We start from the raw sequence: 14965 nt of genomic DNA on the forward strand, positions 1-14965 counted from the left end.
ACAGGTCCTGCCACTGGTCCTGGATTTACAGAGGAGGACAGGCCCAGAGAGGTTAGCAACTTGCCCAGGGCCACAGAGCAGGTGTTGGAGAGGGGGAGCTGGATTTGAACTGGGACTGTGCTGCTCAAGGTGGCACCCCTCACATTTGACACCTAGGGCTGCACAGATAGGAAAATCAGCCCCCCATGCATGCAGCCACGCCTCAGCCCCCATGCTTCTGACACCGGAAGCTCCATCAGCGAGTGCTCGGCCAGCCACCAGGACTCTCTTGGTGATGCCTTTGTGACACCAGACATCTGGAGCAATGGAATACTGAATGTGAGACAGACTTGGTTATTTTCCTGTCTCTCTTCTTTCTTTCTCCTCTCTGTTTCTTTTCTTCTTCTGTGGATGAGGCAATTCTCACAGCTCTGGTTGGCCCAGCCCCTGCAACGCTGATGAACAGGGCTGAGCAAATGTGGTGGTGGTGGGGGGGGGGCTCAGAGGAAGGCAGGGCTTCTCTTGGAGACTGGGCAGTGGCAACGCCGGCACTGTGGGCGCTCACCACTCCGAGGACGTGGATGTGGACTCTACCTGGTCTCCTCTGGCCAGGTGGGGCAGGCTGAGGTGGGCTGAGACTGGAATTGGGCCTGTCCAGGGAGGGTCCCCCCCTCCCCTCCCCAGCCCAGCCACAGAGCCAGAGCTTGTGCAGGTGGGTGGCTGGCCTGGGTGTCATGGGGTGTGGCTGTAGGCACTGGCATGGGGACCGGGGCAGTCCTTCCAGGAAAAACAATTGGATTGTGGGGCAGGGGGCCCACAGGCCAGGCCAAAGTCCAGGCTCTTCAAGCTGAGGCAGGACTTCAGCCCCAGGCAGCCAATCAGGCTGCTGCAGAGAGCAGGCTGGGATGGGCCCTGGAGACTCCATGGAGCTGAAGCAGGAGACCCGGGGTGGGGGCTAGGGGCTGCGGGCTTTGGAGGCAGGGAAATAGGCAGATCTGACAAACTCAGACTTCAAAGACTGCGTCTCCTGGTGTCCCAGCTGGTTTACTATGCAGGGTGGCACTGACAAACCCAGCAACTCCCAGGGCAGGATTTTAATCCTCCCAGGGGCTGCCATCCTTGAGCACCTGCTTGGGGCCAGCCTCTGTGCCAGCCTCCCCGCAATGTGTCCACCTTACTCTCAGGTACCCCAGGGAGGCGGGCATGGTCCTCATTATCCCACTTTTTCAGATGAGGAAACTGAGGCTGGGGAGGGTCAACTGCTTTGCCAACGCCACAGCATCTGGGTGGGGGGCCAGGGCTGGAACATGAGTTTATCTGACTCCAAAGCCTATGCTCTTAATGCACAGGAGAATAGGTGTGGAAGGGTCTCTCGGCTCCTGGCCACGGCCACCCCAGTCCTGTATCAGAGCCAATCCACGCGACTTTCTTTGTGGTGTTTCCGCCTGGTTTAACGTGATTTCTTGCTGAGCACTGTGGCTTACAGATGCTGCTTCCCTATCGTTCACAAAAAGCCTCCTCATGCCTTCCCCCCTTCCTTTTAGGAAACTCACTCCTTTTCCAGGACTGGCCAGCCGTCCAACCAGGGCCCATCCCTAACGAGAATGGAGGGGTCCCTGGGGCTTGTGAAGCCTGGCAAGGAGTTAGAAATTTATGCCACGCTGGGGTCAATGGTGGGACCGTCGGGAAACCGGTAGGCTTTAGGGAAAAGTCTCCCCCGTGCTGACTGTCGCGGCTTGGCCTTTATTCCCATGGGTGCTTTGTGCCGGGGCGGGCCCCTCCCAGCTGACCGAGGCCGGGTCTGCAGGTTCCAGTGCCCGCAGAGCTCCCGCGCGCCCCCGCGTGGCTGCAGACGGCAGCGCCGCTTCGGGAGCGGGTTTTGCAGGAGGAGGGGGCCCGAAGGGGAGGAGCAGGAGCAGGGGCAGGGGCAGGGGGCCGGTTATGGGACCGGCTCGTCGGGGGCCCTGGACCTGGGCTGCGAGGCTTATTACCAGCACCATAACAGTCAAGCAGGGGCTGGCGCTGCCGGGGACAGTGGCATGTAGCCTCTGGCCTGGGATAAGCTGGGGAGGCAGGGTCCGTCCGCGACCAGCAGAGCATCACAGCGAGACAGCCGGCCCAGGGCCTGCGGGCACCTCCCGGAGGCTTCCTGGAAGAGCAAGCAGCACGCGTTGGTCTGGGAGGAGAGGATGGGGCAGGCTGAGGGCGGGTCTGGTGGGACAGGTGAAGCAGCGGTGCGGCTGGACTGGGAGGGAGGGGTCGTGGGAAACAGGATGGTGGGCTGGGGGAGGGGGGGCGGCAGGCAGTGGAAGGGGGCGGCCCTACCAGGCTGCGCTGAGAAGGGCCTGTGTAGGGATTCCTGGGAGGGCACAGGTGCGGGGCAGGTGTGGACATGGGGGTGGCGTGCTGATGTCAGGCTTCAGACCCTTCTCCCAGGGCTGGGAGGGGAGGGGTGGGCACTGTCCCAGGCCTGGCTGGCAGTGTGCGGATCCCAGGAGGCAGAAGAGCTTCCCCTAGTCTTCTGCCCGCTTTTCTGGCTGGGGAAGGAGGACTCTGTAAAGTCAGGGCAAGGACTGCGTCCGTTCCACAATGTGCCTTTAACTGGCCACATGTACTTTCAACGCTACCTTCAGAGGAAAGAAACGGGCCCAAGGGACTGGGCCCAGTGGCTCATGCCTGTAATCCCAGCTTTTTGTGAGGCCAAGGCTGGAGGATCGCTTGAGGCCAGGAGTTTGAGACCAGCCTGGGCAACATAGCTTGCTTTTCTTTTTTTAAATTAAAAATTAAAAAATTAGTTGGGCATGGTGGTGCACACCTGTAGTCTCAGCTACTCAGGAGGCTGAGATGGGAGGATTGCTTGAGCCCAGGAGGTCGAGGCTGCAGTGAGCTGTGATTGCACCACTGCACTCCAGCCTGGGCAACACAGTGAGAATCTGTGTAAAAAAAAAAAAGAAAAGAAAAGAAGCTAGCCATAGAAAACAGCCTAGTTCCAAATGGACTTTACCAGGCTGTGATGAAAACTTCAGACGCCCCAGCTCTTAGCAACCTGCTCAGCCCAGCAGATGCTGCTTGTGAAAGATGATTCTGCGGGCTTCTTCCCTACTTTGTGTTCGGTGACCTCACGTTGGTAGCTTGAAATGGGCCATGGTGGGAGTATTCACGCTGCAGAAATGGGTAAGGGCCAACACCAGGGCTTTTTGAGGGGGATCTGGAGAGCTGGTTTGCTGGGACGCCACCGTGGCTGCTCCTCTGGGGAAAAGCCGTGTGAGAATATGCAGAGTCACATGATCTTTGATTTTCCGTGCTTCAATTTCCTTGTGTGTGAGTCTGAATAATGACTTTTTCTGAGTCCCTCTCTTGGTTAATGTGGAGAACAAATAGTTGTGGACTCTAGCGCCATGGAAACCTTATCACCTCCCTGCCTAGTGCTGGAAGACTTGCTTCAAGGACCCAAGCCCCTGAGCACAGAGAGGCAGGCGTTGTGGCTGAAAGTACTCGGGACCAGGACCTTAAAACTGGCATTTACACACCACCGGCCACTCTTTGGTGCCCTTGGACCAGTCAGCTAATGCCTCTGGTTTCCAGCATCCTCATCTGCCTGAGGGGTTCGGGCTGAAGGGTCCTCTGGTCCCCTTCCGGATGTGACATTTGGCATGAATGGTCCTCCCCACCACACACATCTCCACATTCCTACTTCTCTAAATCCTAAACCCGCTCCTTTCTCTTTCATTGATTTATTTTGTAGAGACAGGGTCTCACTCTTGCCCATGGTGGAGTGCAGTGGCAGGAACAAGGCTCACTGCAGCCTCCACCTCCCGGGCTCCAGCGATCCTCCCACCTCAGTCTCCCTGCCAGTAGCTGGGATTACAGGCACGCACCACCATGCCCAGCTAATTAAAAAAAAATTTCCTACAGAGACGGAGTCTAACTATATTGCCAAGGCTGGTCTTGAACTCCTGGGCTCAAGCGATCCTCCTGCGTCGGCCTCCGGAAGTACTGGGATTCCAGGCGGAAGCCACCGCACCTGGCCTCATTCCCCTCTTGACCCATGACAAGCTCTTGGCTTTTCCTGTCTCACCAGCCCCGCCTTCTCAGTGAGTGGTGTGGTCACCATCTCTTCTCAGTCCACCCTTCTGGCTGGGGGCTTTCATTGAGTCCCATAGCTTGTGTTGACAAGTCTCAAATTTAAATTGCCAGACTAAACTGCATCCCTGGCTGTGGACTCATCTGCACAACCTGTGCCCAGGAACAGCTGCACGTGGCCGCGTCACCGGCATTGAGGCTGATCACGGCCGAAACAAGTCTCGGCCCCCCCCGACTCCTGTCCCCAACAGTTTAGCATGTCAGCAAGTGGCTCAGGACCCAAGCATCGGACCCATCTTTCATTTTTGTATTTTCTTCACCCTCCCACATAATCTGTCCACAAACCTCGAATGTCGTGCCTCTTAAAGGTATTTGGAATCTGTGCACATTGCAGCTTCTCCACCCCGCCACTGGAATGTCCGGCTGGGCCCTGCAGCCACCTCCAAACTGGCCACTTCCTGCTCCCGTTTCTGTCCCCGGCCCAGCAGTGGGAGCCACTCATTTAATCATCAACCTCAGACCCTGTGTAACCTCAGCTTGGGGCTCCCCGCTGTGCATCCGACAACCTCCTGCCTTGGGGCTGTGGTCAGCTCCTGTTAGAGCCTCGCTCTGTGCCAACCTGCAGGCACACTGGCCTTCTGTCTCATCCCAAACACGCCGAACCTGTCCCACCGCGGGCCTGTCCCTGGCTCTTTCCCCTGCCTGGCGTGTCTGGCTTCTTCTCGTCATTCTGGTTTTCTCCCTAAATCCACCTTCTCAGAGAGGCCATTCCAGGCCGAGCAAATGAAAAGGTCGCGCCTGCCTCGTCCCTGCCTGTGGCCGTCTCTTCTTTGCCATCACAAGCATCTGAGCACTCTGTGCGTGGATTCATTTGCTTTTGTGTTCTCTGCTTTCTTGCACCTTTAAACGACAGGTCCTGGACTGTCTTGTTCGCTGCATATCCTGAGCCCAGACCAGAGCGTGGCATGGAGCTGGCTCCTGTTACATATTTTCGGGATGAATGAATGACTTTCTTCTGCTTGGCCTAGGAGGTTGTGGCTGCACAGACAGACAAGGGAGCACTGTCCTCGGAGGCTCCCGGGGAGTTTCAGGAACACAGCCCCAGAGCTCTCCTCCCAAACGCACCCCATGCATGTCCTTGGAGGTGGGCTTCCAGAGAGTTCCAGGAACGCAGCCCCGGAGCTCTCCTCCCAAATGCACCCCACACGTGTCCTTGGAGGTGGGCTTCCAGAGAGTTCCAGGAATATAGCCCTGGTGCTCTCCTACCAAACACACCTCATGTGTGTCCTAGGAGGCTCCTGGAGAGTTCCAGGAACACAGCCCCAGAGCTCTCCTCCCAAATGCACCCCAGGTGACGGTTTCCGAGCTATCCCAGTGGAGCACAGAGATGGCAGGAAGGAGGGGAGGCAGCAGCTCTGTCCAGAGGCTGAGGGAGTTCTGGCTTTTGGGGGAGGGTGGGAATTCTGGACACTGGTCCGGGTGGTCTGCTCTGGAAAGATCTCCTCCAAGCCCAGAGCAGAGAGGCTGGAAGGGTCAGCCTCGGGATCTCAGGGGTGATGGCCTCTCTGTGGCAGCCAGGTCAGTGGGAGTCACCTGCTTGGCGGGGCCTGGCAGCTCTGTTCTGGTTGCCTAGGACTGTAGCTGGGACATCAGGGTGGAGGGTCAGGGAGCGTGGGGCCACCCTCCCGCCTCTGCCTTCTGGGTCTCTGACCTTGAGCCATGGGGCGTTATGCGACCTCAGACAGAAGAATCACGGTCCCCAGCAGTCCCATCAGGAGGAGGGGCCTGCTGCTGGGCGGCAGAGAAGATCTTCCCTTGGGCAGGACAGTAGGCCTTCCATCAGGCGGAAGAGCAGACTCTAAGGAAAGCCAGAGGACCCGTGAGGGAGAGAGGGATGGCTCCTCACCCCAGCTCCTCCACAGTAAACTCGGGGTCCTCTGGTGGTCCCCACGAGCCCCTACTTCCTCTTTCACCGCCCCCTTGGTCCCATGGCCCTTGTCCACCACGGCCCTTCATAGCCCTGCTCAGTAGAGCCCACCCCTCTCCAGCCAGGCCCCCACCGGGGGCGCCACCTTGTCAGTTTCCAGGTGGCCTTTGTCACCAAGATGGGGCAGGTTCCGGTGGGGAGGTGTGTGTGTGGGAGGCTGATACAGGAAGATTCCAGAAAGGAGGCCCTCAGGTTGCTGTGGTGGGGAGTGGGGAGTGGGGATCCAGCAGCCAGGAGGTGGGCTCTGCACAGCAGGCCCGCCTGGGCCACCCTCGCTCCCTCCATCCCCTTCTTGAGCAAGGCTGCCCACTCCTCCCCCTCGTCCTCTCGTGCCGCCCGAGATGCATGAGGTGCTCGTGAGAGGTCACGTGTTGTGGGAATGTGAGAGATTCTGGTGTTCTCCAAAGCCAGGGGAGGCGGCCCCACTCGGGGCTCAAGGGTGTCCTGGTCACAGGCATGCAGGCACCCACGTGTGCACACATGTACACACCAGAGCAGGCGGGGATTTGGGGCACCCTGCCCTCACCTGTGTGCAGCATGGGCAGCAGGGTAGCTGGGTGCCCATCGTTGGCCTCGGGCACGATGCCCAGCAGCTGGCACATGAGCTCGTACACGTGGACGCTCTCAAAGGGCTCCACCTCCAGGCCAGCCCTGAAGCTAGGGCCCACAGCGCGGAAGATGGTCTTCATGTCCATGTCCTTGTTGTCAAAGCCGTGCTCCCCATTGTTGAACTGGACGTTAATTCTCTGCCGGGGAGCGGGCAAGGGTCCTGGGTCCTTGCTGGGAGCAACAGACCCTCTCCGCCTACCCTATCCACCCTATGAACACCCCCTTAGGAAGGAGCACCAACGTGGGGGCTGGAGGGGTTCCAAGACTCAGTTTCCCCGAATTCTGAGCCTCCAAAGATCAGTCACCCTAAAGAGTGAAGTTCAGGGAAGGTCCAGTTAAATGAACGGAGACCAGACCCTGAGAAAATGGGAGTGGAGCGGGCAGCTCCAGGCTTCGGGGCCTGCCGCCTGTGTGGTGTTGAATGCTGCCTCCCATCGGTCACTTCCTTTCCGGGGATGTCTGCTCCCTAATCTGTGCTTTGCTTCCGGCTCAGCATCCCTGTGCTCTCTGCTGAGGGGAGGTTGGGCTCCTGACTCTTTCCTACCTCTTCCATGTCACCCTTGGGGCTAGACTTCTACACTTTACCCTGGACACGTAGGACTCACACACACACACACACACACATGCCTATCACACAGTGCTTGGTCATGATGGATACAGACGTGCACACACACTCCCACTGCCTGGTGCCTGAATGTGGAGGGCACACACAGATGTGCACACACCCTACTGCATAGTGAAGGAAGTGTCCCTTCGGTGCTGACACTCCTCAAACTGGAAGTGCCTCTGTGGAGATGGAAGGAGAGGCCAGACGCAGTGGCTCACCCCTGTAATTCCAGCACTTTGGGAGGCCCAGGCAGGAGGATTGCTTCAGCCCAGGAGTTTGAGACCAGCCTGGGCAACATGCAAAACCCTGTCTCTGCAAAAAAAAATACAAACATCAGCTGGGCACGGTGGCTCACACTTGAATCCCATAACTTTGGGAGGCTGAGGTGGGTGGATCACCTGATGCCAGAAGTTCGAGACCAGCCTGGCCAACATGGTGAAACTCTGTCTCCACTAAAAATACAAAAAATTAGTCAGGCATGGTGGCAGGCGCCTGTAATGCCTCAGAGGGCTGAGGCAGGAGAATCGCTTGAACCCAGGAGGTGGAGGATGCAGCGAGCCAAGATCGCACCATTACCCTCCAGCCTGGATGACAAGAGTGAAACTCTGTCTCAAATGAAACAAAACAAAACACACACAAAAATTAGCCAGGCATGGTGGCGTGCACCTGTGGTCTCAGCTACTCAGGAGGCTGAGGTGGAAGGATCGCTTGAGCCTGGGAGTTTAAGGCTGCAGTGAGCTGAGATCCTGCCATTGCACTCCAGCCTAGGCAACAGAGCAAGACCCTGGTCTCAAAAAAAAAAAAAAAAGGAGACCCAGAGCCTGGGGAGGGAGCCCCTGGAGGTGGTACCTCCAGCAGGCGACTCACCCCATGGATGACGTAGCCAAGGTCGCTGTACATCAGCAGGGGTGTGACCCTGGGGTTGTTGGCGTAGTGGAAGGCCTCGGGGAACGCCTCCTTCTTGTAGACGTGGAGCTTGGGGTGGGCGTCCTTGAGCGCATCGTACACCTTCTCCAGCCTCCCTTCTTTAGGGAGCAGCATCCCGTTTGGTCCGTAGTCCAGGAGCTCAAACTCGATGTCCCGGAAGGTGAAGTTGGGGAACTTGTGGAATTCGACCAGGTCGCCAGCCCGTTTGTCCACGGTCGTCATGCCGTGGTCGGATGTGACGATCAGGTTGAGGCGGTCTGTGAGGTGGTTGTGCGCGATGCTCTCCCGGAGGTAGCCCACGGTCCGGTCCACCTGCCGCACCATCTCCCTCCTCTCCGGGGACTCGGGGCCGTACTTGTGGCCCGTGGAGTCCGGCTCCCCGAAGTAGAGTGTGACCAGATCCAGGTCCTCCTCTGTGAACCACGCCATCACCGCGTCGATGTTCGCTCTCCACTCCGTCTCATTTTTGTAGTTGTGTGCGATGCCTTCTTTCCGGCTCCGCGTCACAGCCACCCCTTGGTAGGTGACGTTCCCGCCCGGGTAGAAGAAGGAGCCAGCCCTCAGGCCCTGCCAGACAAGGCAGCGTGAAAGACAGGACTCCTCAGTGGGCTGCCCCTTGTCTCATGCCTGTGAACACATTTGTCCTCCACGTGCCTACTTCTCTGTTCCACCCACCCATCCCTGCTCCTGGCTGCAGCTGCGGGGCCTTTAATTTCTAAAACATCCCTGATCTCATGTTCTATGGGGGTAAAACCTGATTTTATAGAGGAAACAACAGGTGTCCACTGGACTTGAGCACTAAACAAGAAAGACATCAGTATAAAGATGTTCCCAGAGGCCGGGCGCAGTAGTCATGCCTGTAATCCCAGCACTTTGGGAGGCCAAGGCCGGCGGATCACGAGGTCAGGAGATGGAGACCATCCTGGCTAACACGGTGAAACCCTGTCTCTACTGAAAATACAAAAAAATTAGCCAGGTGTGGTGGCGGGCGCCTGTAGTCCCAGTTACTTGGGAGGCTGAGGCAGGAGAATGGCGTAAACCCGGGAGGCGGAGCTTGCAGTGAGCGGAGATCGCGCCACTGCACTCCAGCCTGGGCGACAGAGTGAGACTCCGTCTCAAAAAAAAAAAAAAAAAAATGTTCCCAGATACGCAGTGTCTGCCTCATCACTGGGCTGTGATGCCTGCTTTGAGGCCACACTGCCCAGAAAGCATCTCCTTCTGACCCTCAGTCTGGCCTGCCCTGCTGGGCTCTGGTCCAGGCATGAGTCTGTCTGTTTCATGTGTCCTATCCACCTGCCCCTCCAGCCTTCTGCCTGGCCGCCTGTCTGCCCCTAACTCAACTGCTGCTTTATTTAGAATTTGTGTGTTCCCCCGGGCCCTCTGTCCACCCCACCTGCCCATCCACTTCCCCACGATATTCTTTCACTGGATCAAGAGCCTTGCGATGCCAGGGTCTCTACCTTGGCTTCCTGCTCACCAGCCGGTGGAAGGAGCCCTGACTGTGTCTATGATCCTTCTGGAGCGAGGGAACCCCGGCTTGAGTGGATACCTTGGCTCTGGGGTGGGTGTGGGCTCTGATATTTATTCCAGCCTCATCTTGGAAACCTCCACTGACTTTGTTTACTGGAAGCCTCGCCTCTGGGCCAGGAAGCCCCCAGAGCATTGCAAACTGGGGGGTGGGGGGGTGGGGTTCCTGGGTCAATACTGTAACCCACCTCTCATTTTATCTTTGGCCCTTTAGAATTTAGCTGTTCAGCTGTGACAGGGATGTGGAAAGGGAGAAAGTCGTCTAATTGTTAAACGCTTTCTTGTTGAGTCACAGTGATCTTCCCTGTCCGACCCTCACCCCCAATGCTGCAGGGCCCAAGGGTGCAGTTCTCCCTCCGACTAGGGGGACAGAGCAATCCCTCTTGCTCCCAGGGCCCCCCAGAGAGGACCAGGCAGGGCTGTGTCCATGGGCCGAGCCGGACGTAGCTCACTGGTTAGTCCTCACCAGCACCCACCACCTGCCCCTTTTGGGGCCCTACTTCACACCCTTCTGTGCCAGGGTAGGCCAGGAGCCCCCAGACCCTGGAGTGGGGAAGGGACCTGCCGTGGATCTCACATGGTTCCAAGCCTCGCCTGGGCCTAGGTGCCCCCGTGCTCTGCGATGTCAGTATGGGCGGGGGTGACATTACCTGCCTCTGGGCTGTGATCCAGATGGGCACGCTGCCGTTGTCCCACCACCTCTGGATGCCCAGCGTGGCGTGGTAGGGCAGCTTCACCTTGCTGGTGGTGTTGTAGTACATGTTGTGAACCACCCCGTGGTTCTCGATATATTTGCCTGAGGGAGGAAGAGGTGCAGAGGGCGGCGGGATGGACCGGGGTCACAGCGAAGGCCGGACCCAGGGCTGGAAGAGGCGAAGTCAAAACAGCCCAGGTTTCCCTGTGTGCTGGGTGGGGAGTGGGCCTGGGGCAGGGCTGGGGGGAGCAGACTTCCTCCTGCACTGCCCCGTGGGAGCCAAGGTTCGAGGTCATGTCCGAGACAAATAGACCCGTGTTCTTTGACCTGTTTTAGCAATCGCACTTCCACTTTCAGTTTGTCCCACAGCTGGACGGGCACACAGGCACGAATGCGTGTGCAGGGATCCTGGTGGCAGCCTTGTTTGCTTTAGCAAAAGATTGCGGGTGACCTCCACGGCCGTCAGGAAGGAATTCATTAAATAAATGATGGCCCAGCCATCAGATGAGATCCCAGGCAGGAATTTCAGTGAACCACGTGGAGCTCCAGGAGAGTTTTTGAATTTATTTTTGTACAGGACACACGTGCACATGGTACTAAGTCCAAAAGGTGCAAAAGGAGAGATGATGTGGAGAAGGTCCCTCCTGCCCTCATCTGCGATACAGAGAGCGAAAGAGGCGCTGCGCAGACGGGAGACCCGCACACCTCCATTTGCGGTTAGAAGGGGCAGAAAGGCTGGTGTGGGGATGAGCTGCCTGTGTTGGGGTGAATGGTGTCCCACCACATTCATGCTCACTTGGAACCTTAGAACGTGGCCTTATTTAGAAATAGGGTCTTTGCAGATGTGATTAGCTAGGGTAAGGGGATGTATACCGGAGAAGTGTGGACCCGAAATTCAGCGACTGGTGTACTAGTGAGAAGAGGAAAGTCTGAATACAGACACACACACACAGGGGAAAGGCCCTGGGGAGACGTGGGGAGAGGCCCTGGGGAGACGTGGGGAGAGGTCGGAGTGATGCTGCCACCAGCCCAGGAATGCCAAGGATTGCTGAGGCCCCAGGAGCCAGAAGAGGTGAGGAGGGAGCCTCTGCTGGAACCTTCCAGGTGGGTGGAGCCCTGCAATGCCCTGGGTTTGGCCTTCTGGCCTCCAGAAGCACGCGGATCCGTTTCTGTGGGTTTAAGCCAGTCTGCAGTTCTTTGTTGCAGGCGCCCTGGGACACCCACGCAGGGTCTTTGGAGGATGACCCAGGTTTGGGAGGTGGCTGAGCCCCTAGGGAGGGCCAATTGCTTTTCAACTCTCTAACACCTTTTTTGTGGTACTTGGCTTTTTATTATTTTATTATTGCTTGTTTTTTTGACACAGGGTCTTGCTCTGTCACCCAGGCTGGAGTGCAGTGGTGTGATTGCAGCTCGCTGCAGCCTCTACCTCCTGGACTCCAGCAATCCTCCTGCCTTGGCCTCATATATATATATATATATATACACATATATATTATATGCAGTCTTGCTTTGTCACCCAGGCTGGAGTGCAGTGGTGCGATCTCAGCTCACTGCAACTTCCACCTCCTGGGTTCATGCAATTCTCCTGTCTCAGCCTCCCAAGTAGCTGGGATTACAAGCATGCACCATCATGCCTGGCTAATGTTTGTATTTTTAGTAGAGACGGGGTTTCGCCATGTTGGCCAGGCTGGTCTCGAACTCCTGACCTCCAGTGATCTGCTCGCCTCACCCTCTCAAAGTGCTGGGATTACAGGCGTGGGCCACTGAGCCTGGCCCCATATTTGGCTTTTTAAAAACCTATGTCTGTATTGTCTACAGCCTGGGCAGATCTGTCAGGGAGGTGTTGGGTGGAAAATGGAAAGGATGGAAGGGAGAGGGAGAGGCTGACACAGCCAGCTGGTGGGGCGGGCAGGGGAGGGGAGCCATGGGAGACAGCGGGGAGCCCGCCACACTCCCCTCCTCCTGAGGCCTTCTGGGGTTGCTGCCCTGGCTGTGGCCACGGGTTTAAGGACCCCCCTGGTCATTTTTCTTTGTCCCGGATCTGTTGCTACCAACGGTGAGGATTCCTAATGGTCCCCTTGGCTCTGTCCTGTGCCTGGAGCAAGGACCTCTCCCCTTTATCCTGCACGACAGGGCTCTGTGCCATCTGGTTTCTCAGGCCCTCCCACCCCCAGGCCCCGTCACAGGGCAGTACTCACCGGTGACCAGGGTGAAGTGGCAGGGGCTGGTCATGGTGACAAAGGCGGGGGTCATGTAGCGTGCCTTCACCCCGTCTCGGGCCATGGCGTCCAGGTTGGGGGTGTCCACGTCCTGGTCATAGTTCCAGCGGAAGCCGTCGAAGGACACCAGGAGCAGCTTGTTCTGGGAGCCCTGACTTTGTACCGGCGCCCCGGCCCCGGGAGCCAGGAGCATGGCCAGAGCCACAGTGAGGAGGATGGCCGGGCCTCTCATGCTGGGCCTTCCAGATGGACAGGCACACAGGGTGCACGGGGCTGGCTCCTGCCGAGGAGGACAAAGTCCCAGGGTCACCCAGGCTGATCTCATCCCGTGCGTCTTTGGAATGTGGCTGTGCACATCCCCGGGTCGTACCTCGGGAGTGGGCTCCCCAGCCGTGTCAGTGCCACCCCTGGCCCCAGCCTCACGTGCGTGGGGTGGCATCAACTTGAGCATCTGCCTTTATTGCCAGCCACACCCTTGGTGCTCCAGGCTCCTCCCCTCCCTCCCCAGAGTGGGGACAGTGACCCAGGGCTCAGAGCACAGCAGGAGCCCATTCCACTGGGAAAGTCGTGCCCTCTCCCTCTCCCATAGCAATAGGTGGTCCCTCTGTCCCAGCTCACCCTGACCCCAGGGGACCCAGGTGAGGCTGGGGTGGGACCCCCTCTCCAGGCCTTTAGTGGTGCATGGGCCTCAGGCCTGCCTGGGTGAGGGCCTGTGGGGTGGGCTTCCCATGGTCAGGGCCAGGACCAAGCCTGGGTCACAGCATGGCCTTGTCCGGGGGGAACCCCAGGCTGGGTGCCTCTTCTCCTCCTGGTCCCGTTAAGGGGCTCCTTGAGCGTGGTGAGCAGACCGGGAACCTGATGGCTCCAGAGCAGCGTCCTGTGCGCCTCCCTTCTTGGGGTGCTTCCTTCTTGGGAATTTCAGAGGGTGCCTGGGGCTCGGACGTTCTTGTTTGATGACAACAAGGGGTCAGAAGAGGGGGACTCCCTTGTTACCATGGGCACATGAGGGGTGGGAGAGGAACCCCTGGATTCAGTGTGCGGTTCTCCCTCCCTCTCCGCCATCTCTCCTTCCCCTTCTCTTATTTTCTCTCTCTTTCTCTGTCTCTCTCCCTCTTTCCTTCCCTGTATGTCTCTGTCTCAGTACCTATTAAGCACGTTCTGTGTGCCAGGCATGGTTCTAGGTTCTGGGGACACAGAAGTGAATGAGACAGACAATGTTCCTCGTGGCCTCCATTCGAGTTGGGGACACAGAAGATAAAATGAACAAACAAGAAAAAAACAGTTTCCCAAAAGAAGGGAAGGCAGGAAGACGTGATGGAGAGGCTGGCGGGGTGGGTGGGCGGCACGCAGTGGTGGCTGGTGGGGTTTCGCTGAGAGGATGGTGGAGGCCAGTGACTCTGGGGGACCATGAGCTAGGGCAGCAGGCATGGGGCAGGTGGCAGGGGTGGCAGGTCCAGTCCCGTGGGGCAGGCAGCGGTGATTCTCGTGCCAGGCAGTGGAAGCCAGGGGCGGGTTTTAAGCAAGAGAGTGACATGAACTGATCTAATGCTAAAATACACTCTCCATTTGTGGGTGAAGGATAGACCAGAACGAGGGCAGAATGGACACTGGGTGCTCCCTGGAGAGGTGACTGCCTGTGTCTGAGCAAGAGCTATTGGTGGCCCTGACCAGGGTGGTGGCTGTGGGATGGGGCTGGGTTTGAGGCGGATCCTGGAGGTTTTGCTGGGAGGTGGTGCGCTGGATTGCATGGTGGGAAGACGGAAGGGCATGGCTGGAGGTATTGTCACAATTTCAATCTGGAGCCACACACCTGCCGACAGTGGCCCCAGCCTTCCTTAAGACCTTTGGCTGGCTGCAGCAAGCAGACGCTGTCTCGAAGTGATGGCCGTGGCACTCAGATGACACCGCAGACGCCGTCCACAGCCTCCCCAGGCCAGCCAGCCTTTCCTAACCCAGGTGGGCAGGGACCACTGGTACGGATCCCCGGCTGCCCCTGCCTGGCCGACTGGAACGCACTCTCAAGGAGGACTCCGTGCCAGTGACCCCTCTTCTTCATGCTTCTGTGCACCAAAAGCTGAAAACCAGGATGGAGCGACTGCCCGGTGCCTGCAACCACTGCGTGGGGTGCCTGCTCTGCAGGGCTGGGGCTCAGGGCACCTAGAGGTTTGGCTCCTCCCTGGGGAGCACAGACCTTGGGGAGGGTAAGGATCCCTGTGAGTCAGGGACACAGGTTACGATGCACGCACAGGGGGAGTGCAGGCGGCCTCGGGAGAGGAGATCGGGCTTTGCTGGCACCAGCGTTGGGGGAGGCCCACAGGATGCATGGAGCCAGG

General features: G+C 58.1%; 1 protein-coding gene across 1 annotated transcript; it reads right to left on the minus strand.

The window, feature by feature from the left end:
* Positions 1-1661: 1661 nt before the first annotated feature.
* Positions 1662-13062, minus strand: ENPP7 (ectonucleotide pyrophosphatase/phosphodiesterase 7). The gene is made up of 6 exons (XM_004040862.3): positions 12612-13062; positions 10370-10515; positions 8133-8759; positions 6576-6795; positions 5774-5920; positions 1662-2128 (listed from the first exon to the last, which is right to left on the minus strand). The coding sequence occupies exons 1-5, from the start codon at positions 12955-12957 to the stop codon at positions 5790-5792; spliced, it is 1470 nt and encodes a 489-aa protein (XP_004040910.3). The 5' UTR covers positions 12958-13062; the 3' UTR covers positions 1662-2128; positions 5774-5789.
* Between the last annotated feature and the right edge of the window lie 1903 nt (positions 13063-14965).

The sequence above is a fragment of the Gorilla gorilla genome, chromosome 4 (assembly GCF_029281585.2).
Source record: "Gorilla gorilla gorilla isolate KB3781 chromosome 4, NHGRI_mGorGor1-v2.1_pri, whole genome shotgun sequence".
NCBI lineage: Eukaryota > Metazoa > Chordata > Mammalia > Primates > Hominidae > Gorilla > Gorilla gorilla.

Coding starts and splice junctions, on each gene's coding strand:
- ENPP7 (XM_004040862.3), bottom strand. CDS start 12,957: ATGAGATCAGCCTGGGTGACCCTGGGACTTTGTCCTCCTCGGCAGGAG. Junction 10,516..12,611: donor CCACTTCACCCTGGTCACCG/GTGAGTACTGCC, acceptor TTCCTCCCTCAG/GCAAATATATCGAGAACCAC. Junction 6,796..8,132: donor TTGGCTACGTCATCCATGGG/GTGAGTCGCCTG, acceptor GCTCCCCGGCAG/AGAATTAACGTCCAGTTCAA.